Source organism: Macrotis lagotis, chromosome X, assembly GCF_037893015.1.
Source record: "Macrotis lagotis isolate mMagLag1 chromosome X, bilby.v1.9.chrom.fasta, whole genome shotgun sequence".
Classification (NCBI taxonomy): Eukaryota; Metazoa; Chordata; class Mammalia; order Peramelemorphia; family Peramelidae; genus Macrotis; species Macrotis lagotis.
Window position 1 is genome coordinate 674306733 of NC_133666.1, and position 24750 is coordinate 674331482.

Below are 24750 nucleotides of genomic sequence, written 5' to 3' on the forward strand. Positions count from 1 at the left end.
GGTGTCTCAAGTGGTCAGGGTCTCTGGTGTGAATGAGTGATTTCCTACCTTTGGGGGTGGGGGTCAGGGAATTCCTTGGAGGTATTGTCTGCTTGTGGGACTGTATAGCTGGTCCATAGGTATTCCAGTGTTGACTTGTACATGTTCCATTAGGGCTTTGAGCAGTAACCCAGGCTTTCCTCCAGGTGACTTTGGACGGGATGGTCCTTGGCCTGTGGTCAGGGCAGGAACCAGGGGCAGCTAGGTGGCACAGTGGATAGAGTACCAGCCCTGGAGTCCAGAGGACCTGAGTTCAAATATGACCTCAGACATTTAATAATTGTGCACCTGTGTGACCTTGGGCAAGCCACTTAACCCCATTGCCTTAAATAAATAATTTTTTTTTAAAAAAGCAGGAACCAATAAGTAATGTGAGAAGGCAGTTGGAAACATGTTATCTAGGGAAACCATGAGGTTGTGGGCACTTTTTTCACCCTAGATTATGAGCATTCTGATCAAGTCTGTGAGCCAGAAATAAACAATGGGGAAAAGAAGGAAGAACTGTGGACATGGAGGCCAACATTCTCTGGGCCCAATCACAGACAGCACCAACAGAGTAAGCCCCTTCCATCTCCATCATCAGACTTCCCATTTCCCTAAGGAGGATGGGCAGCCAAGGATGGACAGACTAAGGAGAAGAAACAACTTTGCTGTTGTTTAGCCTTTAATGCAATCTGAAGCACATTCACAGTTATTTCATTAGGATTTTTACCCCCTCCTATAAGGTAGGTAGGGCAAGAATTCACAGAATCATAGAAATCTTAAGTTGGGAGGGATCTTAAGAGTCCATGTATCTAAATTCAACCTGAACAAGAATCCCTTTAAAAATTTTTCCAGAGGGGCGGCTAGGTGGCACAGTGGATAGAGCACCGGCCCTGGAGTCAGGAGTCCCTGAGTTCAAGAAATCCGGCCTCAGACATTTGATAATTACCTGTGTGGCCTTGGGCAAGCCACTTAACCCCATTGCCTAGCAAAAATAAAAAATAAAATAAATAAATCTAAAAAAATAAAAAAAATCTTTTTCCAGCTTTTGGGCACCCAACTTCATTGTTATTTTTTTTATTTATTCTAGTTACATGTAAAAATATTCATTTTTGTAAGATTTTGAGTTCCAAATTTTTCTCCCTTCCCCGACAGCTAATAATGTCACATAGGTTATATATGTACAATCATGTCAAACATTTTTCCATATTAGTCATGTTCTGAAAAAAGACTTAAGAACAAAAGGGAAAAAATCATGAGTAAGAAAAACAAAAACAAATTTTACAAAGTGAAAAAGAATTTACTGTGGGTCTGCTTTAAAATTCCATAGTTTTTTCCTCTTGATATGGATGGCATTTTTCATCACAAATCTTTTGGAATTGTCTTTGATCATTCTTTTCATAGAATGTCATTCATAGTTGATCCCACAATGTTGCTGTTACTGCCTATGATGTTTTCCTGATTCTGCTCACCTCACTAAGCTTCAGTTCATATAAGCTTTTCCAAAATTTGCCTACTCATGATTTCTTTCTTTTTTTAATTGATATTTTATTTATTTTTACAACTAGATGCAAAGATAGTTTCTAACAATCATTTTTTGTAAGATTTTGAGTTTCACATTTTTCTCCCTCTGCTGGAAAGCAATCGAATATAGGTTATACTTCTATAACTATATTATATATATAACCATCTGCTCATGATGTCTTTCAGAACAATAGCACTCCATCATATTCATATATCACAACTTGTTCAGCCATTCCCCAATGGATTGGCACCCCCTCACTTTCCAATTCTTTGCCACTACAAAAAAGAGCTGCTATGAATATTTTTGTATATGTGGGGCTTTTTCCCTTTGTTATGATCTCTTTGGAAGGCAGACCTTCCAGAGGTTCTGATTGCTGATAAAAGGATATGGACAGTTTTATTGCTCTTCGGGCGTAGTTTCAAATTGCTTTCTAGAAAAGTTGGTTCAGTTCACAACTCCACCAACAATGCATCAATTTTCCCACATACTCTCCAACATTGATCATTTTCCTTTTTTTTGTCACATTGGCCAATCTGATAGGTATGAGGTGGTACTGAAGAGCTATTTTAATTTACATTTCTCTAATCAATAATGATTTAGAGCATTTTTTCAATGATTATGAATAGCTTTAATTTCTTCAACTGAGAACTGCCTGTTCATATCCTTTGATCATGTTTCAATTGGGGAATGACTTATACTCTTATAAATTTGACTCCGATCTCTATATATTTTGGAGTTGAGGCCTTTATCAGAAACACTAGCTGTAAAAATTGTTTTCCAACTTAATGCATTTTTTTATCCTAGTTGCAATTGTTTTATTTGCACAAAAACTTTTCAATATATTGTCATTGAAATTATTCACTTTGCATTTTATAACATTCTCTATCTCTTCCTTGGTCATGAACTACTCCCCTTTCCATAGATCTGACAATAAACTATTCCTTGTTCTCCTAATTGGCTTACAGTATCACCCTTTATGTCTGAATATTGTACCCATTTCAACCTTATTTTGATGTAGGATATGAGGTGTTAGTCTAGGCCTAGTTTCTGCTATACTATCTTCCAGTTATTCTGGCAGTTGTTACCAAATAGTGAGTTCTTATCCCAGAAGTTGGAGTCTTTGGATTTATCAGAGAATAGATTATTAGTCATTTACTGCAGTTTCTTTTGTAATTAATCTATTCCATTGATCCAGCTCTTTCTTAGGCAGTACCAAACAGTTCTGATAACTGATGCTGTATAATATAATTTTAGATCTCATATGGCTAGGTCACCTTCCTTTGCATTTTTTTTAATTCCCTTGATATTCTTGACCTTTTGTTCGTCCATATGAAGAACGATTGTTACGAATTTTCCTAGCTCAATTTTTTGATAGTTTGATTGGTATGTCATTGAATAAGTAATTTAGTATGGTAGAATTGTCATTTTATTATATTAACTGGGTCTAACCATGAAAAAGTGCTTTGAAATTGTTTTTATAAGAGTTTGTGTTTGTCTTGGCAGGTAGACTCCCAAGTATTTTGTGTTGTCTATAGTTACCTTAAATGCAGTTTTTTTCTTTCTATCTCTTGCTGCTAGGCTTTTGGGGGAATATATAAAGAAGAGCTGCTGATTAATGTGGGTTTGTTTTATATCCTGTGCCTTTGCTAAACTTGATAATTGGTTCCAATAGTTTTTTAGTTGACACCTGTATCTCAATAGGAAAACAATTTCACTTGTTTCTTCTTTTCTATTAGGCATTAATATCCTAGTGAAGTCCAAAGGCTTCCAGTATTTCATGTGTAAGTACTGACTGGCCATGGAGCAGAATCTCCTCTTCTAGCCAAGGAGACTCCGGGGAGGGCAGTTCATGGGCCTGGCCAATGGTCATCTACACCTTTAACTTCCTTGGACCAGAGTCATTCTAATGTTTATTCCCTTTCTACAAGATCTGCTCTTTCATTGACCTGGACAAGAGCCCAGTGTCCTTCCTACACATGGGGATACTTCAGAAGGGAGCAGCAGGCTCTGAATGAACCCTTCTCTGTGAATTGAGCTGCCATATTAGAAGCAGTGCTGGTGGTGGCATTCCCTGGGGCTGCCCTGCTAAATCTTAGATGCCCAGGAATGTACCAGGGCCTCTGGGACTTGGATAGAGCCAATAAATGGGTGCCCCCACTCGGGACTTGCCTTTGTTTCCAGATGTGGTGGTGGCTGTCAATGGGATATGGATCCTTGTGGAAACATTCATGCTGAAAGGTCAGTACCAGCTGGGTATTTAACCACTGTCTGACTGGGGTCCAGCCTGATCCCTGAAGATGCTTCATCTCTGCTTTGCAGGTGGAAACTTCTTCTCCAAAAATGTGCCCTGGAGTTATATCGTCTTCCTTACTAGTGAGTTCAGGGCCATGAGAAACCAAGGAAGGCTTCGGGGGGGGGGGTTGGTGCTTCGGTGACCTTTAGAAACTTATTCCTCCTTTTCTAAGAGTAATGTCACCTCCTGGTAAAAGGGAGAACAAGTCAGTTCCATCCTGGGATTTCAAGATAACAGATGCTCCTCACGGAGAGGAGAATCTCATACACGGGGCTGTGGGCCTAGCTCCCAGCCAGCTGTGACTTTGGGCCATTTTTTTTCTGTTCTCTGTGCCTTGGTTTCTACTTTAGAAGGAAAGAGTTGGAATAGATGGATTTCAAAGTCTTTCATTGTGCTTGCAAACTGATTGTTGTTAGGGAAGCATCTGGTTTTCATTTCCCTTCTTTAGAGAGGGAGGCCTTGATTCATGCAACTCTGAGAGGGGGGTGATGCAGTGGGAATGGTTCTGAAGAGTGGCCAGAGACAGAGCCCTTTGCAACCTAGAGCATCAGAGAAGAAGCAAAAGCAGATTAGGATGTTGGAGGTGAGAGGTGGGTTATGCTGGAGTGACAGGTTAGAATAGGTTCCCTGCAACAGTGTCATCCTTCTTACAGTCTATGCGGTAGAACTGCTCCTGAAGACCACCGGCTTGGGGCCTGTGGAATATCTCACCTCTGGATGGAACCTGTGAGTGGGAGAAAGGAAGGGGAGGAAGGGAGGTAGGCCCTCACCTAGCCCTGCTGCTGCCACTGCTAATACCCTTCCATCCTTCCTCTACCTGGGAGAGACCTGGTAGACTTGTCTTCTCCAAGAGCCAAAAATTACACTGGGGTGAAGTTCCAAGCCAGGAGGCTAGGAGAGGCCTGGATCCTCCTCCCAGGTTCATGCCCTAAATCCATGCTGTGACCGGTCAGTTGAAGTCACAAGGGTAGTGGATTTGGGGTCACCCCAATGTCAGATACTTGCCCCAACCCCACCTTCAGGGCTGGACGGGTTGAATGCTGGCAGCTGTGGCTGTGTTCCTTAGGTATCCAGGAGTGGGAGACACAGGCTCTTGCTTCTTCCCTCCTCTTCCAGGTTTGACTTCTCTGTCACAGCATTTGCCTTCCTGGGACTCTTGGCCTTGGCATTCAACATGGAACCATTCTACTTCATTGTGGTCCTACGGCCACTCCAGCTCCTGAGGTGAAGAGGGTGGCTCTGAGCCGATGCTCTGGGAGTGGGAGGAGGTCAGAGGATTCCCTTGATCTGAGCCGGGAGTTGAGCCAGGGAGAGCACTTTTGAGGCTGCTGACCCTTCCTGTCCCGAGGGACTCTGTTTCCCAGAACAAATGGCTCAGGAAAAAAAGGGCTCATGCTTATTCAACTTTGATGAGGAATATGGGGAGATTATCCTTGCCCAAGTCATTCCCCTCCCATCCCCTGTCTGCTGAGATTTGGAGACGCAAGGTCAGAGGCCCTGGCAACAACAGCTCAACTGAACTTGGAAGTGGAATCAGCTCTTCTCCAGAAAGATTCCCGGACCTTCCTACCATGTGGGCAACTTAAGAGACTAATCAGAACTTTGACCTGTTTTCAGGGACCTTTATGGACCTTTGGAAGAGGTTAAGAAACGTGAGCTATTTAGCTGACAGCAAGCCCAAGTTTTCCTTTGAATGATCACTCCCCAAACCCCAAGACCGTCGTCCTTCCTTCCTTCTGTCTCCCCTACTCTGGGGCCTGATGCAGAATTATGAGACCTGCATGGAAGTCACTCTGCTTGCACCTTAGTATTTGGAGAGGAGGCCAGCCATGAAGGAGGGGCTGGCAGTTTGGCAAAGGCACCCTTGCTCCCCAGCTGCCTGGCCCTGTCTTCATCGTCAGATGACAGTTGTCCTGGGCCCTGGCCTTATGGAGCTTGCAGACAATGGACTACGAAATGAGCTCTGGAGGGAAGTTGCAGAGAGAACTTCCTCTTCAGGCCCAGCTGCAGGGATAGCTCAGCCTACTTGCAGCAAGGCTTCTCCTCCTGTCACCTCTGTCTGGTCATGGGCATATACTTGGTGCTGCCTCCAGGCCCACAAAGGGGCTGTGAAGGGGAAGGAAGTTAAAATCAGCCAAATATGTAGAGTGTCTGAGACCTTGTGCCTGTCTCAGGGGGGAAGAAGCACAACCCTGGCCTCAAAATGTCTGTTCTTGTATGGGGGGGATAGGGAATCTTTTTTTTTCTATCTCCATTAAGAGATTTTTTTTTTGCAAGGTATATGGGGTTAAGTGGCTTGCCCAAGGCCACACAGCTAGGTAATTATTAAGTGTCTGAGGCCGGATTTGAACCCAGGTACTCCTGACTCCAGGGCCGGTGCTTTATCCACTGCACCACCTAGCCGCCCCCATTAGGAGATTTTTTACATCATATTTGGAGTATATTTGGTCAAACAATTATTTACCCCCTAAAAAGTCACTAGATTTATTGAATTTTGCCCACTTGTGGGTTACCTGGGCAACAACCAATCAGTATGGTTGGGCCAAAGGTTCCCCATCCCTGCAGCAGAAGCACAAGATCATCAGGCTTATTGAAGGTTCTGATCATCACCGATAGGGGCTTCTCTCCTGGGCTGTTACTGCTGTCTTCCCCTGTGGGGGAACATTGACATTCTGCACATTGGGAAGCCTTAGAAAATCTGGGGACTCTGCATAGAATTATGTCTTTCAGTGGATAAAATGTTTTCATAGAAATCAGTGATATTGTAATGCAGTTTTCAAGATATTAATTATGAAAGAAATCAATGATCAATGATATCAAAATGAAGTTATCAGAATCTTAAAAGTTACAAGTTCACAGACCATTCCCCCACACACACACTCCCAATGTGGGTCCATGGATTCCAAGTTTGTAACCTCTGAACTAGCTTCTTTGCCCTGAGAATCCCTTGTCCTGCTCCCCTGAGTCTCTGAGGACTAGGGACATGCCACCATGGACCTTAAAGGCATTCATTCATCTTTTCTGTCTCAGGTTGTTTAAATTGAAAAAGCGGTACCGGAACGTGTTGGACACTATGTTTGAACTGCTCCCTCGAATGGCCAGGTACTGTCCCCCCCATCTCTGTGTTCAGACCGAGGAGCCTGGGACAGGGGTGGGGGACAAGGCGGAGGGGGTGGACATGGTTCCCCGCATAGGGCTTCAGACAAGGAAGGGCCGGTTTTCTGAGCAAAGCCTCCCAGCTCTCAGTGAGTGGCCTCATTGACCCCTCCATGTCCTCTTAGAAGGGAGAGGTATGGGTTGGCATCCAGTGGGGGCCTCTCCCCATCGTCCATCACAAGGGAATCTATTCACAAATGAGGGGATGTTATAGTGCTCATAGGTGACTGCTGCAGCGTCCTTCATTGTGAAGTTATCTGGCCCCAGCACCTAGGTAATAGGCCCTCCCCTGTTTCTGCCCCAAGGCTGCGGGGGGCCTGTTGGCAGCCAGAGTGTGGTTCTTTCCAGCTCAGTGAGTAGGAAGCAGGCTGGTCTTCTCTGCCCCTTCCCCAAATCATTCAATAACCCTGCCCTTTTTCCCCCTTAGCCTGGGCCTCACCCTGCTCATTTTTTACTACTCTTTTGCCATTGTGGGCATGGAGTTCTTCTGTGGGATCCTGTACCCCAACTGCTGCAAGTGAGTATGTGGGATTGTAGCAGAGGCCATCACCCCATGGGCCCCAAGGGAAACCCCCCCCACCTTGTAGCCTGAAACTTGGGGCTGAAACCTGTTCTCCACCAGTATATCTCAGCCTCAAGATCCCCTGAGACCTTCTCAGGCTCCTACAGCAGGACCTGGGTCTGTGGCTCCCTTTTAACCCCCATAGTGGGGATCGCACAACTAGGGACAGCCCAAGCCAGGCTCCTCATTCCATTTCCAAGAGCCCATTCCTAGGATTGCCCCGCAGACCAGCATCCACCAGCCCCCGAGGCCTTTGTGTCACATGCCTTCATCCGTGCCTGCCTGGGTTGGCATGAGCAGTTGGCCATCATGGCATCTGGGGAACTCAAAACCCCAAGAAAGGGCTCAGGCCTCCAAAGAGGTGCCCACTCTCTTGATCCTACCCATCCTTTTCTTTCTCCTAAGGTGAAACCCATTTAATTTGCTGTTAGCTCTGCTTCAATGTTCTCTTCTGAGATTGAGACTAACCTCAGCTTCTGCCACCCAAGCAGCAACTTTGGCCAAAACTGGCAAAGTGATTCCCGAGGGGAGCTGCAGCCCCCTGCGAGAGGGTTTGAGTCAGAGGGAGCTGTGAGGGAGCAGGCAGGAGGGACTAGGCAGGTTCTTAGGGGCTTAGAGAGGCAGGCCCAAGGTGGCAGAGAGCCACGGAGGGGACCCTCCGCAGCATGGAGATCTCCCGTGCTAAGGGCCCCCTTAGAGCGGGGAGCCGGGGAGAAGACGCCTCTTTCTCTTCTCCCCTTGTCACTTCCTTCTTCTGGTAGCTGAGAGAGGGACGGGGAAGGAGGTCATGGGAGCAGCTGAGAGACTTTCGGGCTTGTTCATGACCCTGGAGGCTGCATTCGCCATCCAAGGCAGGTAGGTGAGAGGAGCCGGGGCCTCCTTGACACCGGGGACAGGGGTAAGAGGGAAAGGGCCCAGCGAGAGAGGCGCTGAGTGACTGAGGACGCGGCTTAGCCATTTGACTTCAGGCGTTGGCTCCCAGGTGCCCCGTCCTCGACTGCCACCCCACCAGGCCCGTTATTCTTGCTTCCTCCTTTAGCAGCAGCACAGTGGCGGATTCCTATCGTTGGATCAACCGCACGGTGGGCAATAAGACCAGCGTGGACGAGGGCTATTATTATCTCAACAACTTCGACAACATCTTGACCAGTTTTGGTGAGCTCAGAACTGATAGATGTGTGCCGCAGGTGACTGCCATGGAACCTGCTCCAGGTTCTGTCCTGGGTGGGCAGGATCTCCCTGCCAAGACCAGGGGATTCCTTGGAAGGAGAGCTAGAAGCAAAGGCCAGGAAGGACTGAAAAGCAAGGCTTGAACTCTTGGCTCCCTTAACTTAGCACCTCTTCCATAGGAAGCCAGCCAGTATGAAAGAAAAATGCACTTGGGTGTTGGGAGAACTCCTCTGTGCCATCCCATTGGTTCTGAATCCTGTCTCCAATTGCCCTCTTGACCTTCCCATGTTGGGATAAACTTGTGCCGACTTGGCTGGGCTGAAAAAAATGATGAGGACAGGAAAAGGGGGGATCTCTGGAATTCTCTGCCATCTAGTCTAGCCTTAGGTTTCTTGGGGCACTTCGAGAGGGTCTGATCTGTGTCCGAGGTCTATCCTGGCTCTGTCCATGGAGCCACCCCACCTATCAAGCCTCTAAGTGTTCATGTGCATTGTCTGTAGCATGAAGCCACCATATAGCTAAAGTGCCAAGGTGGGTAAGGGGTGGGGGATTATCCAGGACAGACTGCAGCTCACTTTCTGCATGGACTGCTCTATAGAGAGAGAATAACCTTCAAGGAAGCAGTGAGAGTAGGTGGCAAGGAGAGGGGAAGACCTGACCTTGAGAGGGTTTGGCTTGACCCAGGATATGTTTCTTCTTGTTCCTCACCCCAACCCCCACCCCCCATGGCAGTGACCTTATTCGAGCTTACAGTGGTCAACAACTGGTACATCATCATGGTAAGTGTCGCGCAAGCCGCCCGGGGCCCTCCCCCTTCTTCAGTGAGCTCAGGCGGCCCCTCTCCTATGGCATATCCACCAAGCCCTGGTCCACAGAGCTCAGGCTCTAGAGGCCCCCCCTCGTCTGGTCTGTGTGGAGCTGTGCCAAGAACCGCAGTGTCCACTGACCTCAAAGCTCTTATCTCTTCCCGCTCCCCAGCCTCTCCTGGGGAGCCCGTCCAAGGGAGGCTCCATGATGGCTGCTGGGGGCTTTTCCCCGCCCTGCTCTTTTCCCTGCTTGTCCAGAAGTGAAGCTCTCAATAGCACCCTTGTTTGTGGCGTGTGCCCTTCCCCTGGGGCTGATCACCCAGCGCTGTGACCCTGACCACTAAGCAGTCCTGCAGTGCTTGCTGGTCACTCAGCCCTGGGTCAGGCCCTCTCTAATGAAGCTCCCGATCTGCCTCTTCTCTTGGTCTTCAGGAAGGGGTCACTTCCCAGACTTCCCACTGGAGCCGCCTCTACTTCATGATATTCTACATCGTAACCATGGTAGGTTCCTGCCTGGCCCACCTCCTCCCTTCTTCAGGGTGCCATGTCGGCGGTGGGGGGGGCTGGGGGGGCTAGAACATCTGGCTTGACCTCCCTGACCCCCTCTCCACATCCCCTGGCTAGGTGGTGATGACCATTATTGTAGCCTTCATCCTCGATGCCTTTGTTTTTCGCATGAACTACAGCCGGAAAAACCAGGACTCTGAAGGTCAGTGCCCAGCCCCTCTGGCCCGTGGTGGGGGGGGTCTGTCAGCCACCTTTGAAACCCCAAATCCTGAGGGAAGCAGAAACCCTGAGGAGGGGATCCCTTCCACTCTGGCCCCTAGCTGGAATTGGCCCCAGCCCCTCCCTTTAGCCCCTGGTGTCTCCCTCTCTCTCTCCCTCTGGCAGTACACGGCGGCATTATCCTAGAGAAGGACATTTCCAAGGAGGAGGTGATTGCAGTCCTAGAGTTCTATAGGCAGAGCCAGGGCTCTGGTTCTGATGTTTCTCAGCTACTGAAAATCCGCTCGCAGATGGACAAATACGGGGTGAGTGAGCAACTGTAGTCACCCATCTGGACGGGTCCCTCTTGCAGAGTGGGGCAGACAGGCAGCCACTTTGGGGGCCCAGACTCTCAATCATGTTGGGCCTTTTTTTTTTCCTTTAAGCAAAACTCAGTGGTGTTTCTGGGAAGAAGGTCAAAGACCAAAAGTGACTTAAGCCTCAAGATGTACCAGGAAGAAATTAAGGTAGGTACTGCCACCCTGGCCCCATGGGCTGTCTGTGGGAAGCATGGGCAGTGGCAGCAAAGGCTGGGGCAGGGGGAACGAAAGAGGGGCAGTTCTTCAGAGAGTGGGGCTCAATGTTAGCAAGACCTGAATTCAAGTCTTGCCTCAAAGATTGACTAGCTGGGTGACCCTGGACAAGTCCCTCAGCCTAAGCCTCAATTTCCTTATCTGTAATATGGGGATAAAGCACCCTCCTGACAGGATTATTGTGAGGATTTCCTGAGAAGACAGGATGGGCATGCCGATTGGCCTTGATGCTGAGTGAGGTCACCTGCCGGGCCACTGCCACCTACACCTACATATGCACACACACACACACACACACACACACACACACACACACACACACCCATATCCCTCTCCCTCATCCCTGGGGACGGGCAAAACTTAGGCTCCCCTTACCCGTCACCTCCATGTCCAGATGAGGGTCAGAGGGAACCTGGCAGCAGATTGTGTTCATTCCCTCAAGGGCTCCTATCTCAGTCATGGCTTGGAGCAGTTGAGGGGTGGGTTTTCTTTCCTGGCATCTAGGCCACTGACCATCAGCCCTTTCAGTGGGGGGAGCGGACACAGAGACTTCCCTCCCTCAGGGCTCTTGGCTCTGTCAGGTTGAGAGTCAGGGATGCTCACGCCCTCACCACCTTGTGTGACCTCAGGCCCCCCTCCTTTCCCTCTGTGGCAGGAATGGTACGAGGAGCATGCCCGGGAACGAGAGCTATGGTGCAGGCAGGAGGGGCCCAGCACTGTCCTGCCCCCGTCCCAGCAGTGCCCAACTGACCGCCCGCGTTCCCAGACCGTCATCTAATCAGCCCAGCTAACAAAAGCCATTTCTTCTATGCAATAACAGAGTAGTATTATTTTACAATAATGTATTGAAACTACGTATATGGGGATGAAGCAGGGTTAGGTTTTTCACCTGCTTCTATCTACCCTTCCCATTCATCCCAACTTCAAAAGTCAGTAGCTGTGGAAGAGTTGGCCCAGCATGGGCCCCGCCTCCACTGAGGTGACCCTAAGCTGCAGAATAACCCTTTTTTTTGAAAGGGCACACTCGTTTTGAAAATGGGCCCCCACTCCTTTGTGGACTGTGCCCAGCACCATCTTCCGCGAACAGATCACCCCACTGCACACGGAATCGGGGCTGATCTGACACCAACCACCTCCCATATACCTACCTGTGTTTCTGTCTCAATTTAGGGACAAAACCACTGATGAAAAAAAAGTCCCAGGAGGCTGGGTTTTCTATAATGTCGATGATGATATCCTGCTCATTAGGCAGGCAGAAAGGGTAAGCAAGGAGGGGATGTTGCTCTCTAGGGAACTCGAGGCTGTCTCCCAAATGCTTCCTTTCAATGCTGTAACTATCTCCTATTCGCTCAGCAAGACAAGGAACCAGCCCAATGAGGCAGGAGCCCCTGCTCTGCCCACCCTACGCTGCTACCTGCACCATACGTCTCCATGAGAAATAGGGGCAAGTAGAACAGATGGGTCCTGGGACATCTTCCAGGAGTTCCCTTTTCTACATATTCCAAGTTCAAGCCTGTTTGTTGCCTTGTAACTGGACTGTGGCCCATCAAAGCAGAGGATGGGAAAGGAGCCTTCTTAATTATGGATTCTACTTCATGGCAGTCTGGCTAACTGAAGTCTGACTGTGTTTTCATTGATAACATTTGTATAGAATTATATTCATGTATGTATGTAAACATATGTATCAGGTTCCTTGGAAAAAATTAGTCTCATGTCAGCCTTGACTGTCCCAAGGATGAGTTGGTGTGGGGTTGCTCTCTCCCCAAGCTCCCGACCTTCCCTCTCCTGCTCTGGGGATTAACTGCCCAGAGTTGAGCTTGAGGCTCTCCTTAAGCTTGGGTGCTGCAGCAGCAAAGTGGACGCAGGAAGGATTCCTAAAATGGGGATGCCCAAATCTCATTCACTAAACTACTCGTTCTACTTGTTATCTTGGTTCCTTAACCTTGGGATGGAGGCAGTCTGACTGGGCTAGTTCCCTCCCTAGCTTTGAGCCAGAGAGATTGCCCGATCACAGATGACACGGTGGGAGGGGCCTTCCTCAGAGTTCACCTGGTCCGGCTGGTGCTTGGATTCAAAGCAGCCCAATTCCTGGGGTCCCTGAGCCCATGCCAGAGCATGGGGTGCTCGTGGTGGGTCCTGCCAGCAGTGGACAGCAGCAGCAGCAGCAGCAGCTATGAAGCTGTGGAAGCTGCCCTTAGTCTCTTGGACCTGGGAGCCCGGGAAAGGGAGGGGTGCTTTCTAGCACAAGAAGGAAAAGCCAAAAAATCTGTAGAAAGCAGTAGCTGGTTCCTAATTGCCTAAGGGGACACAAAAAGGGTGAGCATATTTCTTCCTCTTTAGTCTTCTCATCAACAGGGAGTGAGTGGATGACTTGTGTGGTAATGGTGGTTTTTCTGAAAGTTGCTGGCAGCAACTGGGCCCCTTCCCATCCCACCATCCTATCTTCATATTATCTCAAGTGACAGGGCACCAGGCCACTTTATTTTGTTCTGGAAACCGAATTCAGCCTTCCTATAAGAAGGAATTCCCAAAAAGAAAAAGAAAATTAAAAAAAAAATAAGGAGGAATTCTGAGTGGGTTTGGGTTTGGGTCCTTCCTAGACAGTCTAGAGGGAGTAAAGAAACCACCTCAACCCAAGGCCTACCCCAAAAGGAAAACCAGTGTAATGGATTCTGGGACTAATAACTACAACCTGCCCTACCCACCCAGCCCAAAGGTGGACCCTAGCACCCTGACTTATCTGAATATAGGATTCTTTGGTGATGTTAGCTGGAAGTGCACTGACAGGGTCAAGTCTGGAAGACCATGATCAGTCTGGGCCCAGGAAAAGAAATGGTCTAAACCAATGCCAAGTGGTGTCTGTCAACCACTTGGAAAGGGAGTTGCCTCACTTTACCAGTTCTAAGACATTTGATCCTTCTACTTTTGGGGACCCCAGGTTTTCAGTTGTCCCACATCAAAGCAGGAATTGAAGTAGGTTTACAGTTTCCAAACTGGAGGGGATGGATCCCCCTCATATTATAGCTGTGGGAACAGCTTAACTTGTCCAAGGACACATATAGCACATGGTGACAGAGCTGGGACTCCCTGGCCTGCTTTGCACAGTGAACACATTTGGAGAGAACTCCTTTGGGGTAAAGGAATCTCCTTTTCTCTTTGATCCCCCAGCCCCTTCCCTATGCCCCAGCCTTACTCAAACCACTGAGACAATCATTTTGTATGAACAAGAGAAGCTTCGTGAGGATTTTCTACATTGGCAATTTGTTACCTAAACAACCTGAGGGTCTCTAGAATTTAGGCACAGTAATAAAAAGATATTCTCTGCTTTGTAAAGTTGGCTATGGTCTTGCTTTCAGGGGATGCTGGGGTGTGTGGGGGGGGGGTTGTCAACCAGGCTTCCCTACCCTTGCACATTTAGCTTCTGGTCCTGAGAATGACACTTTTGGAAGTGGGTGAACACCCAGTCTACTGTCAGACAGACCTGGGTTCAGGCCAACTTCAGAAGCTGTGGGATCCAAGGCAAGTCACCTAACCTGTTTGCTGCAGTTTTCTCATCTGTAAATGGGAATAACAATCTACCTCCTTGGATTGTTGTGATAATTAAATTAAAAATAAAGGAAATATGCTTGGTATGCTCTCATTTAACAGATAGGGAAACTGACTCCCCCAGGTCCAGAGGTAGTAGCCAGCAGAACAGTTTCAAACTCAGGTCATCCTGCCTCCAATCCCCTCCACTGGGAGCCAGGCTACTAAGCCCTGAGCACTCCCCAGTCTTGGAATGGAAGCAACCACAACAATGACCAGAGACCCAGACCCCAGAAAACACACGACTCCGTCCACAGGGCCACTAAGAGTTTTAATTAAAACAGGTCTTCAGGCTTTGACATCTGCCTGAACTTCTCGTCCACAGACAAGCCTGGACCTGGGGGTGAGGGTAGTGTCCCCGGGTTGTGGATGTATTGACTCCTCAGTCTAAAGACAACGACAAGATCAAGCAGGATTGCCACCTTTTCTTCAGTCTAGGGCACCCTGCCCCAGGGCACCTGCTTCCAGTGCCCTAGAGCAGCCAGCCTCCTGGCTGGCCACCAACCTCCAGGAGCCACCTTTCAGTCCCAGATCCTGTTCTCCATCCTGTGGGGTTTTTGGCTTCAGAGAATGGAGTTCCAGCCCTGCTTCTTCCTTTGGTAGAGAGAAGCACTGGTCACCACCGCTGGGGGCTCACAGACTTCAACTTTCACCTCCAGCTCTCCCCTAGAAGAGGGAGGAGTGCCCTTTCACCTACCCGTTAGTGTCCTTCACTTGGCTCTCAGGTGAATCACCCCAAACTCTGTGAGCAATGCCACAAGGAGGAAGCCCAGGTAGAAGAAGAGCAGGCAAAACCCATAGATTTTGGTCAAGTTGAAGCATTGGATAGGCACCGAGAGGAAGGTAAACAGCAGACTGAGGCCCAGGGCTCCTGCCAAGACCCACGTCAGCAGTCCCTCAGGATCCAACTGAAAAGAGAGAGAACTTTCAAGTACCTACAGGTCATACTGGAGGGATGTAAAAAAACCTTTATGTGTATACTACCACCTTTCATTGCTAGTCAAAAGTTACTTCATGGCAGTCAAGGTATGTGTTAATTTGGTTAAATTAACTTGATTCTTTAAATTATTTATTTTGAAAGAATTTTGATTCTGAATTCTACCCCTTCTCCACCTATTGAGAAGATAAGATATTATACATATAAAAATCATATAAAACATTTCCTATTAACCATATTGGAGAGGGGAAATAAGAAAAATAAAGTCAAAAAGTATGCTTCAATCTGTACTCAGCTCATCCATCCTCGAGGTGGATAGAATTTTTCATTTTAAGATGCTTTGAACTGTCTTAGATCACTGCCAAGTTTCACTGTTGATCATCATACAGCATTGCTGTTTCTGTGTAAAATAGGTTGAACTGAATTTTAAATATTTTTTGGTAAAAAGGAATAGTTGCAGGGGGTGGCTAGATGGCACAGTGGAGAGAGTACCGGCCCTGGAGTCAGGAGTACCTGAATTGAAATCCGGCCTCAGATACTTAATAATTACCTAGCTTAACCCCATTGCCTTGCAAAAAAAAAAAAAAAACCTAAAAGGAATAGTTGCCTGGGAAGGATCTACAGATGGTTCTACATTAGTGCAAATAATGAATTACCACAAAGTGGTTGCATTATTCAACTATGCAATGCAATTATTTCCACTGGGCCATAATCAACCGCCATATTTTATTACCATTCAATCATTCAGATATGTCTGACTCATGACCACCACATGGACCACAACATGCCAGGACCTTCTGTCCACTATCTCTCAAAATATATCCAACTTCATGGTCATCATTTCCATGTCTCTACCTATCCATCTCTTCTTCCTCTGCTGTTCCTTTTTCCTTTTACATTCAATCATTTCCAACATCAGTCTTTTCCATTGAGTCTCATGTTCTCATTGTGTGGTTAAAGTATTTTAACTTACTCTTGCAAGGCAATGGGGTTAAGCTAGGTAATTATTAAGTGTCTGAGGCCGGATTTGAACTCAGGTACTCCTGACTCCAGGGCCTGTGCTCTACTACGCCACCTAGCCACCCCAAATAGTCTGAATTTTTAAAAAAACTGATTCAATCTTCTTGCTAAATGAAAGACTTGTCTTCCCTAGCACCACTCTATGATGCTGATCTTTCTTAATCCAACTCTCACAACCATACCTTGCTAATGGACAAACCATAACTTTGATTATATGGACTTTGGTCAGCAAGGTGATGTCTCTGCTCTTTAGTATGCTGTCCAGATTTGCCATACCTTTCCTTCCAAGAAATAAACATTTTCTTAATTTCATGGCTTTAATTGCCATCTACAGTGATCTTTGAGCTTAAGAATATATGACATTTGCTTCTGTTTCTCCTCTATTTGCTAGGCACTGATGAGACAAAGTTAGGTAAACCTCAAGCCAGTTTTTATACTCTTTCATTCTCATGAAGAGATTTCTTAATTCTTCTTCACATTCTGCCATTGGGGCAGCTAGGTGGTGCAGTGGATAGAGCACCAGCCCTGGAGTCAGGAGGACCTGAGTTCAAATTACCTAGCTGTGTGGCCTTGGGTAAATCACTTAACCCCATTGCCTTGCCAAAAAAACCCCACTTTCTGTTGTCATCAGCTGGTATTGTCTGAATATATGAAACCTGTTTTTTCTTCTGCCAACATCATTCCAGCTTTTGATTCTTCCAGCCTGATTATTTCACATGATATACTCTGCATATAAGTTAAATAAATAAAGTGACAATATATAACCTTATCCATTTCCAATATTAAACCAATCAATCATTTCATGATAGTTTATGTTGCTTCTTAATCTACATATAGTTTTTGCGGGAGACAAGTGAAATGATCTTTTCCCTCCCTTTCTTTGAGGACTTGCCACATTTTGCTGTGATCCACACAAGCAAAGTTATTAGTGTAGTCAATGGAGTACTTTTTTCTGTAACTTCTTCCCCCCGTCATAATCCAGTGAATACTGGCAATTTGGTCTCTAATTCCTCTACCTCCCTGCTCTTTAGGTAATCTCAGTTCACATTTTGATGAAGTCTAGCTTACAGAATCATAGGCACAACCTTGCTGGTATAGAAAAATCAGTACCATGGTTGATACTTTGAACATTCTTTGGCATTGCCTTTCTTTAGAATTAGGGCATAAACTGATTTTTTTCAATCCAGTGACCCCTGTTGACTTTTCTAAATTTGCTGGCATATTGAGTACAACATTTGGAAAACTTTAAGTAGCTGAACTGGAATTCCAACAACAGTAGTCTTATTATCAGTCCTTCCCAAGGGCCATTTGACTTCATTCTCCAGGATATATGGCTTTATCTAGATCAGTAACCACAGAGGTAATGTTAAGTTCTTTTGTATATTCTTGCCGCCTTTTTTTAAATCTCTTTTGCTTCTGCTTTCATCAGTATTCAGATTCCATCATCTCTTTCTTTGGGGACGGATAACATGTTTCATCATGAGTTTTTCAGAGTTGTTTTGTTTCATTGTATTGCTGAAAATAGCTACATTGTTACAAAATTGTAGTTACTGTGTATAATCTTCTGGTTTCTATTCATTTTGCTTTGCATCAGAACATGTCAATCTTTCCAGGTTTTTCTGAGAGAATCCTACACCACAGTATTCCATTATAATCATATACTACAACCTGTTCAGTTTTTCTCCAATTGATGGGCATCCCCTAAATTTCCAATGTGTTGTTACCACTAAAAGAACTGCTATAATTATTTCTGTACATACAGGTCCTTTTCCTTTTTTTTTTTTTTAGTGATAGTAGGATATTGCTAGGTCAAAGGGTACGCATGGTTTTAAAGTTCCCAATTGTTCTACATAATGTCCAGTACCCTTTCTTTACCTGATGTCCAACAACCTACCTGCACATCCATGTGATCTCTGGAGACCTCCAGCACACAGCCCAGACCCACACCCACCAGCATATCTGGGGCTAAGTTCAGGACAAATAAGGAATGAATTAGACAGAAATTCATTAATTTTTGACATCATATTCCTGCATCTCAAGTGCACATGATAGGCCCGAAAGATTTCCATTAGAATATCTTATCCCATCCCTGGAGTCAAGAGTACCTGAGTTCAAATCCGGCCTCAGACACTTAATAATTACCTAGCTGTGTGGCCTTGGGAAAGCCACTTAACCCCATTTGCTTTGCAAAAAGCTAAAAAAAAAAAAGAATATCTTACCCCATAAGGTCAGCATCATCAGGTTTTAGCATCAGGGGACCAGGCTCAGACACATATCACCTGACTGACCCTGGGCAAGGCACCTAACCACCTTAGTCTCAGTACCCTAACCTATAAAATTCAAGGTTGGACTGGATGTAAATCTGAGCGAGACCTGGATTCAGATCCTACCTCTGCAACCTGGATGACCCTGAGCAAATTAGTTCTAAGTCACAGCTTAATTAAGTTCATGGACCAGATGGATCAGATCTTGAACATTTCAGTCAGCATTAACAGTCCTTGCCCTCCTCCCATCCCCATTGTAGGCCCTGTAACTTAGGGAATATTTCCAGGGAAGTTGAATGACGAGTATCGGACATTAAAAGGATACTAAAGATGATGCCCCCAAAGCAAGCCGAGAAAGCCATTCGAGGGTACCCCTGCCGTGCCAGAGTGAGATCTGAAATGGCATCTGTAAGGAAAGGAAGAGAATGGTTCATGATGGGGCCATGACCCCAAGCTATTCTCCTTCATATTGAGCACCATAACATAATGTGTTAGGTGCTAGGGATCCCAAGAGATGGCATAAGAGCCCAAGCTTACATTTTTGGTGGAGGGGAGAAATACAACATGGAAAATAGGCATTTCAGGTTTGAGTGAATAAAACATGGTAAACAAATGAGTTAACAGATTTACAATTGGAAGGGACCTCAGAGGTCATCTAATGCAGAAAACTGAGGTACAGAGAAATGATATTCTTGCTTAGGAACAAACAGCTAGTAAAAAACCAGAGAGTTAAGATTTGAACTCAAGTCTGATTGGTCCTATTAATTAGGTAACACTGATCCAAGCAAAGGAGACTTGACAGCAAGATCAAAGTTTGAGGGAAAAGAAATTGGAGAGAATTTTAGGAGAATTAGTGTTTCAATAGACTTTGTGGTAGCATTGGCTCAGGAGAGGCTTCTTGGAAATTATAAGAAAATTAAGCCTTGAAGGAAGGTCAGAATTCAAGAGACAAGGAGAAAGAAACAAAGACTCAGAGAGGGGAGATGGGACTATCAAGTTTAGAGAACAAGAGAATGAGCAGGATGAGAATAAGGGGTGTAGAAAGAGGAGAAGAGTGACTAAGACTGGAAAGGGCTTTAGTTGACCAAGAGAAGACTATCACTTGGGCCCCTCCAATGTACATCAGCAGATCCTAAAGCAGGATCTCATGGAAGGGGCTATCTGCCCACCCTTGGTGGAAGTTTGGCTCAGCTTCTTGGAGGGGAAGCTCCCCTGGGTCAACCAAAGACTGGAGGGTGAAAACATTTGGAGAAGAGGCACTGCTCTCCCACAGACCCAGTCATGTGCTTTTTGTGAAAACCCGGTGCCAGTAAACACGGTAATGGAAGAGAAAGGGAAAATGCTAAAGGGAAGTCACACTGGATGAGCCAGCCTTGGTTCACAATGGAACATACCTCCCTTTCTTGGAGATTAAGGAACAGAGCAAGCATTTATGTATGCCAGATCCTGGGTGAGGTCTTTATAAATGCCTCATAGGATCCTCAGAATCACCCTGGAAGGTATTATTATCTCCATTTTACAGATGGGAAACTGAGGCAGGTCAAAGTGAACTGACTTGCTCAGTGTCTGTCCATGAACCACCCAGCTAGCTCATTAGTAAGAATATCCCAGAGATAGAAGGGAAGACTTAGGAAATGATGCAAAAGTAAAGTACAACCAGCAAAACACCCAGGGACCAAAACAATGTAAATGGAGACCCTTGAACAAAGAAGCAAAAATAAAGGAAAGTCAACTAGCTGAGGCCCAGCCTGTGCTTGGACAAGCTTACCGCCAATGCTGTTTCCCCAAGCGAGCAGAGTCAGCCCCAAGACTGTGTTGCTGAGCTGGAAGATGATGCCTAATGAGTGCAGGATGTTCACCACTTCAGTGGCTGCTGCGTTGATCCAAAGAGCACTGACAAAGAAGCCTAGGAAGGCAAAGATCTGGAGGGGGGAGACAGAGAGAATAGAAAAGGAGGAAGGAAAGGAGGTGGGGGGAAGCGATTGAGAGAGATATAGAAAGGTGGAGAGGGAAGAAAAAAGGGAGGAAGGGAAAGAGAGGAAGTGAGAAAGAAAAAAGAGAATGAGAGAAAGGGAGAGAGGAAGGGAGATGTAGGTAAGGGAGGGAAGAAGAAGGAAGGCAAGCAAAGGGGGAGTGTACAAATGAAATGAAGTCAGTGGGGATTGTTGGAAAGGACACTAAATAGGATGTTCAAATCCTAGTCTTCTGTTGCCATGTTACCCTCATGACTATGGACAAGTCACCTGAGTCTCAATTTCCTCATCTATAAAATAAGGGAATGGCATCAGATCAGGATTTCTCAAAACCTTTCTATATCCTGGACCTTTGGACAAAAATTTAGTAAAGACTATGGATTCTTTCTTAGAAATAATGTAATAAAATGCATAAAATAAATTGAAATTCAAAGAATTACAAAGGAAACCAAGTATTGAAAACCAGTTATCAAAAGATTTTGTTCAATACCAAGTTTGTGAACCCCAGGTTAAAAAAAGTGAGAAAATTTTATTTCCATTTACTGGAAAACAAGTTCAATAATTCTCTAGATCTTTGGAGGTGTTTAGCATTATTTATTTATCTATCAAATTCTATTGATTTTCAAAGCTTTTATTTTTTTTTCAATTAAATGCAGAGATTGTTTTCAACATTCATCCTTCTGTTTTCTATCACCCAGGAATGACTGGCTCTCTGAGGTTCTTTCCAGTTCCCCATTTATGACTTTAGGCACATTCATCACCTCTCTTAAGGCAACTAGGGTCACAAAGATTAAAGCCCTGGACATGGAGTCAGGAAGATGGGTTCAAATCCAGTCTCACCCCTTTAATAGTTATTGGACCCTGGGCAAAGTCAATTAGCTTCTATTTGACTCAGTTTCCTCGCCTGTAACATGGGGATAATAATAGTTCCCAGGGTCACTGTGAGGGTCATATGAGATAAGCACAGTGTTTGTCAGTCACTTATTACATTAACAATGGCAGTAGTAGCGCCATTTTGCCTTCACTCACCATTTTATGAAGTTAATTATCAACTCCATGTGAGCCACCTCACTTTGGCGATTTCACAAGATTACTGCCCCACTTCTCTTTCACCTGGATATCTCCCAACCCCTCGAGCAATAAGAAAGCAAGTCACATTTTAAAAAATCCTATTTCTCATTCTCTTTAATTGTAAATTGATCATTTGGGAACCAGGATTACGGAGCCTTTGGGACTGATTCGCCTCTGCAATGACCTGCCTAGAGAAATAGATTCCTCATCTGCAGGATACTCAAGCTTTTTATCTCAACTGAACACACTTCACTTCCCTGGGGTCTCAGTTTCAAGTAGCTGAGGCCGCATGGGGGGGAGAGGAGTCTTCTTACCCAGTGAAACCTTGGAGGTTGGTCGTTGGAGGTTAAGAACCAGGTAATGGAAGCAAGAAAGGTGCCCGCCAGGATGGTGACCGCCCAGATGGGGAAGATGCCCTGGATCTCATAAAATCCATCTGTGGAGAGAGGGAGGAATCCTCATGGGACTGATGTCTCCCAACCCAGTTCAGAAAACACTCATCCTCGACCTGAGCAGCTATAAGTCGTCTGGTTTTAGAGAGGGAATAGGAAATTGGGCTCAAGAGTCAGGGAGGGACCTGGGTTCCAATCAATCAATTCAACAAATATTAAGCACCTATTGGTGTACCAGGCACTGTGCTGGGAGGAAACAAACATTTATTGAGCATCTACTCTATGCTGGGAGGGAAGAAGCACTTAAACCCTTCCTCTAGGCTGGAAGGGAACATATTTTAAGTACCTTTTGTATGATAGGAGGGAACAAGCATTTCTTAAGTAACTACTGTCTCCTGGTAGGGAACAAGCATTTATTAAGCACCTGCTGCATGCTTGGAGGAAAAGTATTTTTTTAAACATTTATTAATGTGCAAGTCACTATAAAAAATGCATTATAAATATTCATTTGCTCATCACAACAGCCTAGTATGATGGGTATTTTTGTGATACCCATTTTAAGATAGGGAAATTGAGGCAAAGGGGGAGTTAAATAACTTGCAAAAGGTCCCACAGCTAGTCATAGTCTAAGGCCAGTTTTGAATTTGGTCTCCCCAGCTCCAGGTCCAAGAGTCATTTCTGATACCTGGCTGTCACCAGGCCTCCAGGATGGAGATGACGTCATTCCCAAGACTTCACCTGCTCCCGCTGAGCTCAGACAATATCTATACAGTGAGCTCTAACTGAAATATATCATGTTCTTTAATCACTTAAAGTGATTTTCCTGGGAAGGGGACCTCAGGTTCCATCAGACTAACACACAAAAAGGCTAAGAGCCTCTGCTCAAGGAAATGGGGAGTCATTGAGGGCTTTACAGCAGGGAAGGGGAGACATGGGAGTCCCATGCAGGATAGGCCCAAATAAGGAAGAAGTGTCTGTGAAGCTAATCCAGGTGATGAGCTGAGAAGGAGAACAGTGAGCTCCTGGGTTTTGACTCTGGGGTTCCATGAGATGACCCTCCTGCAGGCTGTTTTTAGAGCTCTCTACCCACATAGGGCTGGCTTTCAGGACTTTCTTCTCCTGGGGCACCTCAAGGGGATCAGAAAGGCCATCCATGCTCATCTTCCCTTTTTCAGATGATGACTGATGTACAGGTGCAGTCATCTGTCTAAGACCAGCCTGGTTGTAAACAGTTCAGACTGTAAGTCCCCTGAAGGGAAAGCCTTGCTTTAGGGCAGAACATCCTAAATGGAGACACAGAAGGGATCTGGGAGGGTCAATGGGTCCAAACCCTCCCAGGTTCACAGTGGAAGAAGCAGAAATTCAGAACAGGACTGAGCTCCCCAACGTCACAAGGTAGGAAGTGATTCAAACCCATGTCTTTAGACTTCCCTTATTCCATATCAATGTCAAAGTCTCTGCCCAGTCTCCAGTCTCTCCTCTTGCTAGCACAGCTGACAGACACATGGGACTGACCATGACATCACCCTCCCTGACCAAAGGAGTCTATACCCACCAGAGGCTCCCTGGTACCCCAAGGATCAAACCAAACTTGTCACTTGCAACTCTTCAGCAGCTGGACCTTTTTCACCTTTCCCCTTCACTCTCTATCATAGCACAGTACCAGCCATACTGCCATACCAGTCTGCTTGCTTTCTCTTTTTTTAATTGGCAAGGCAATGGGGTCAGGACTGACCTTACCCAAGGTCACACAGCTAGGTAATTATTTAGTATCTGAGGTCAGATTTGAACTCAGGACCCCTTGACACCAGGGCCAGTACTCATCCACTGCACCATCCTACTGCACCCCCCCACACACTGGTTCTTCTCACTGAACTCATCCTCTCCCACCTCCACACCTTTGCACAAGCTGTTTCGCCCATGTCCGGAATGCATTCCCTTCTAATCTCTCCTCTTAGGTCCTCTGTTTTCCTTCAGATATAACAATCAATTCCACCTTCCCTTTCTGGGTTCACCAGCTGCTAGGCCCTTCCCTGATCAGATCGCCATACATCCTCATCTGGTCTAAAACTTGTACCTAATTATTTCCAAATAGGCCTTTCCTAACCAGGGCAGCTAAGGGGGGCTGGAAGACATGAGTTAAATCTGGCCTCTGACACTTACTAGCTGTGTGAACTTGAGCAAGTCACTTAATCCTCTTTGCCTCAGTTTCTTCATCTGTCAAATGAGTTGGAGAAGGAAATGGCAAAGCATTTAGTATCGTTCCCACTCAGTATCATGCCAATCATGAGGCCATGAAAGGTTGGACATGATTGAAAAAAACAAATGAACCAAAACAAATATTAAATAAAAGGCATGTGATTAGGATCACCTACTTCCTAGGGGTGTTGTGAGAATCAAATCAGGCATTTTTTAACAGAAGTTTTATTTTTTTTATTTAAGACAATGGGGTTAAATGACTTGCCCAAGGTCACACAGCTAGGCAATTATTACATGTCTGAGGCTAAATTTGAACTCAGGTCCTTCTGACTCCAGGGCCAGTGCTCTATCCACTGCGCCACCTAGCTGCCCCCAAATGAGGTATTTTTAAAGTGATTAGCAGAGTACCTGATACACAGATAGTGCTTAATAAAAGCTTGCTTTTCTCCTTATCATTAGAATGTAAGCCCACTGAGGC

The 24750-nt window shown here is 45.9% G+C and overlaps 2 protein-coding genes across 5 annotated transcripts in view; one reads left to right on the forward strand and one right to left on the reverse strand.

Moving 5' to 3' along the window:
• The window catches only part of TPCN1 (two pore segment channel 1), a 54347-nt gene extending 40166 nt beyond the window's left edge, over nt 1–14181 (forward strand). For 2 of the 3 annotated variants that reach the window (XM_074205810.1, XM_074205812.1), the window contains exons 15-28: nt 3283–3327; nt 3728–3784; nt 3866–3919; nt 4493–4565; nt 4956–5063; nt 6870–6941; nt 7423–7512; nt 8597–8712; nt 9460–9506; nt 9966–10034; nt 10158–10242; nt 10425–10564; nt 10685–10765; nt 11487–14178. In XM_074205810.1, the coding sequence (XP_074061911.1) occupies nt 3283–3327; nt 3728–3784; nt 3866–3919; nt 4493–4565; nt 4956–5063; nt 6870–6941; nt 7423–7512; nt 8597–8712; nt 9460–9506; nt 9966–10034; nt 10158–10242; nt 10425–10564; nt 10685–10765; nt 11487–11609 (1160 nt within the window). In that variant the 3' untranslated portion in view covers nt 11610–14178. Of the gene's footprint in view, nt 1–3282; nt 3328–3727; nt 3785–3865; nt 3920–4492; nt 4566–4955; nt 5064–6869; nt 6942–7422; nt 7513–8596; nt 8713–9459; nt 9507–9965; nt 10035–10157; nt 10243–10424; nt 10565–10684; nt 10766–11486 lie in introns of all 3 variants that reach the window. The other variant, XM_074205813.1, reaches the window with a different exon arrangement.
• Nucleotides 14182–14488: 307 nt separating this feature from the next.
• SLC8B1 (solute carrier family 8 member B1) overlaps nt 14489–24750 on the reverse strand; it is a 32978-nt gene continuing 22716 nt past the window's right edge. The window contains exons 12-17 of one of the 2 annotated variants that reach the window (XM_074205815.1): nt 21996–22117; nt 20406–20559; nt 18963–19043; nt 18268–18332; nt 15114–15324; nt 14489–15010 (exon numbers count right to left, since the gene is read on the reverse strand). In XM_074205815.1, coding sequence (XP_074061916.1) covers nt 15127–15324; nt 18268–18332; nt 18963–19043; nt 20406–20559; nt 21996–22117 — 620 coding nt within the window. In that variant the 3' untranslated portion in view covers nt 14489–15010; nt 15114–15126. Of the gene's footprint in view, nt 15325–18267; nt 18333–18962; nt 19044–20405; nt 20560–21995; nt 22118–24750 lie in introns of both variants that reach the window. The other variant, XM_074205814.1, reaches the window with a different exon arrangement.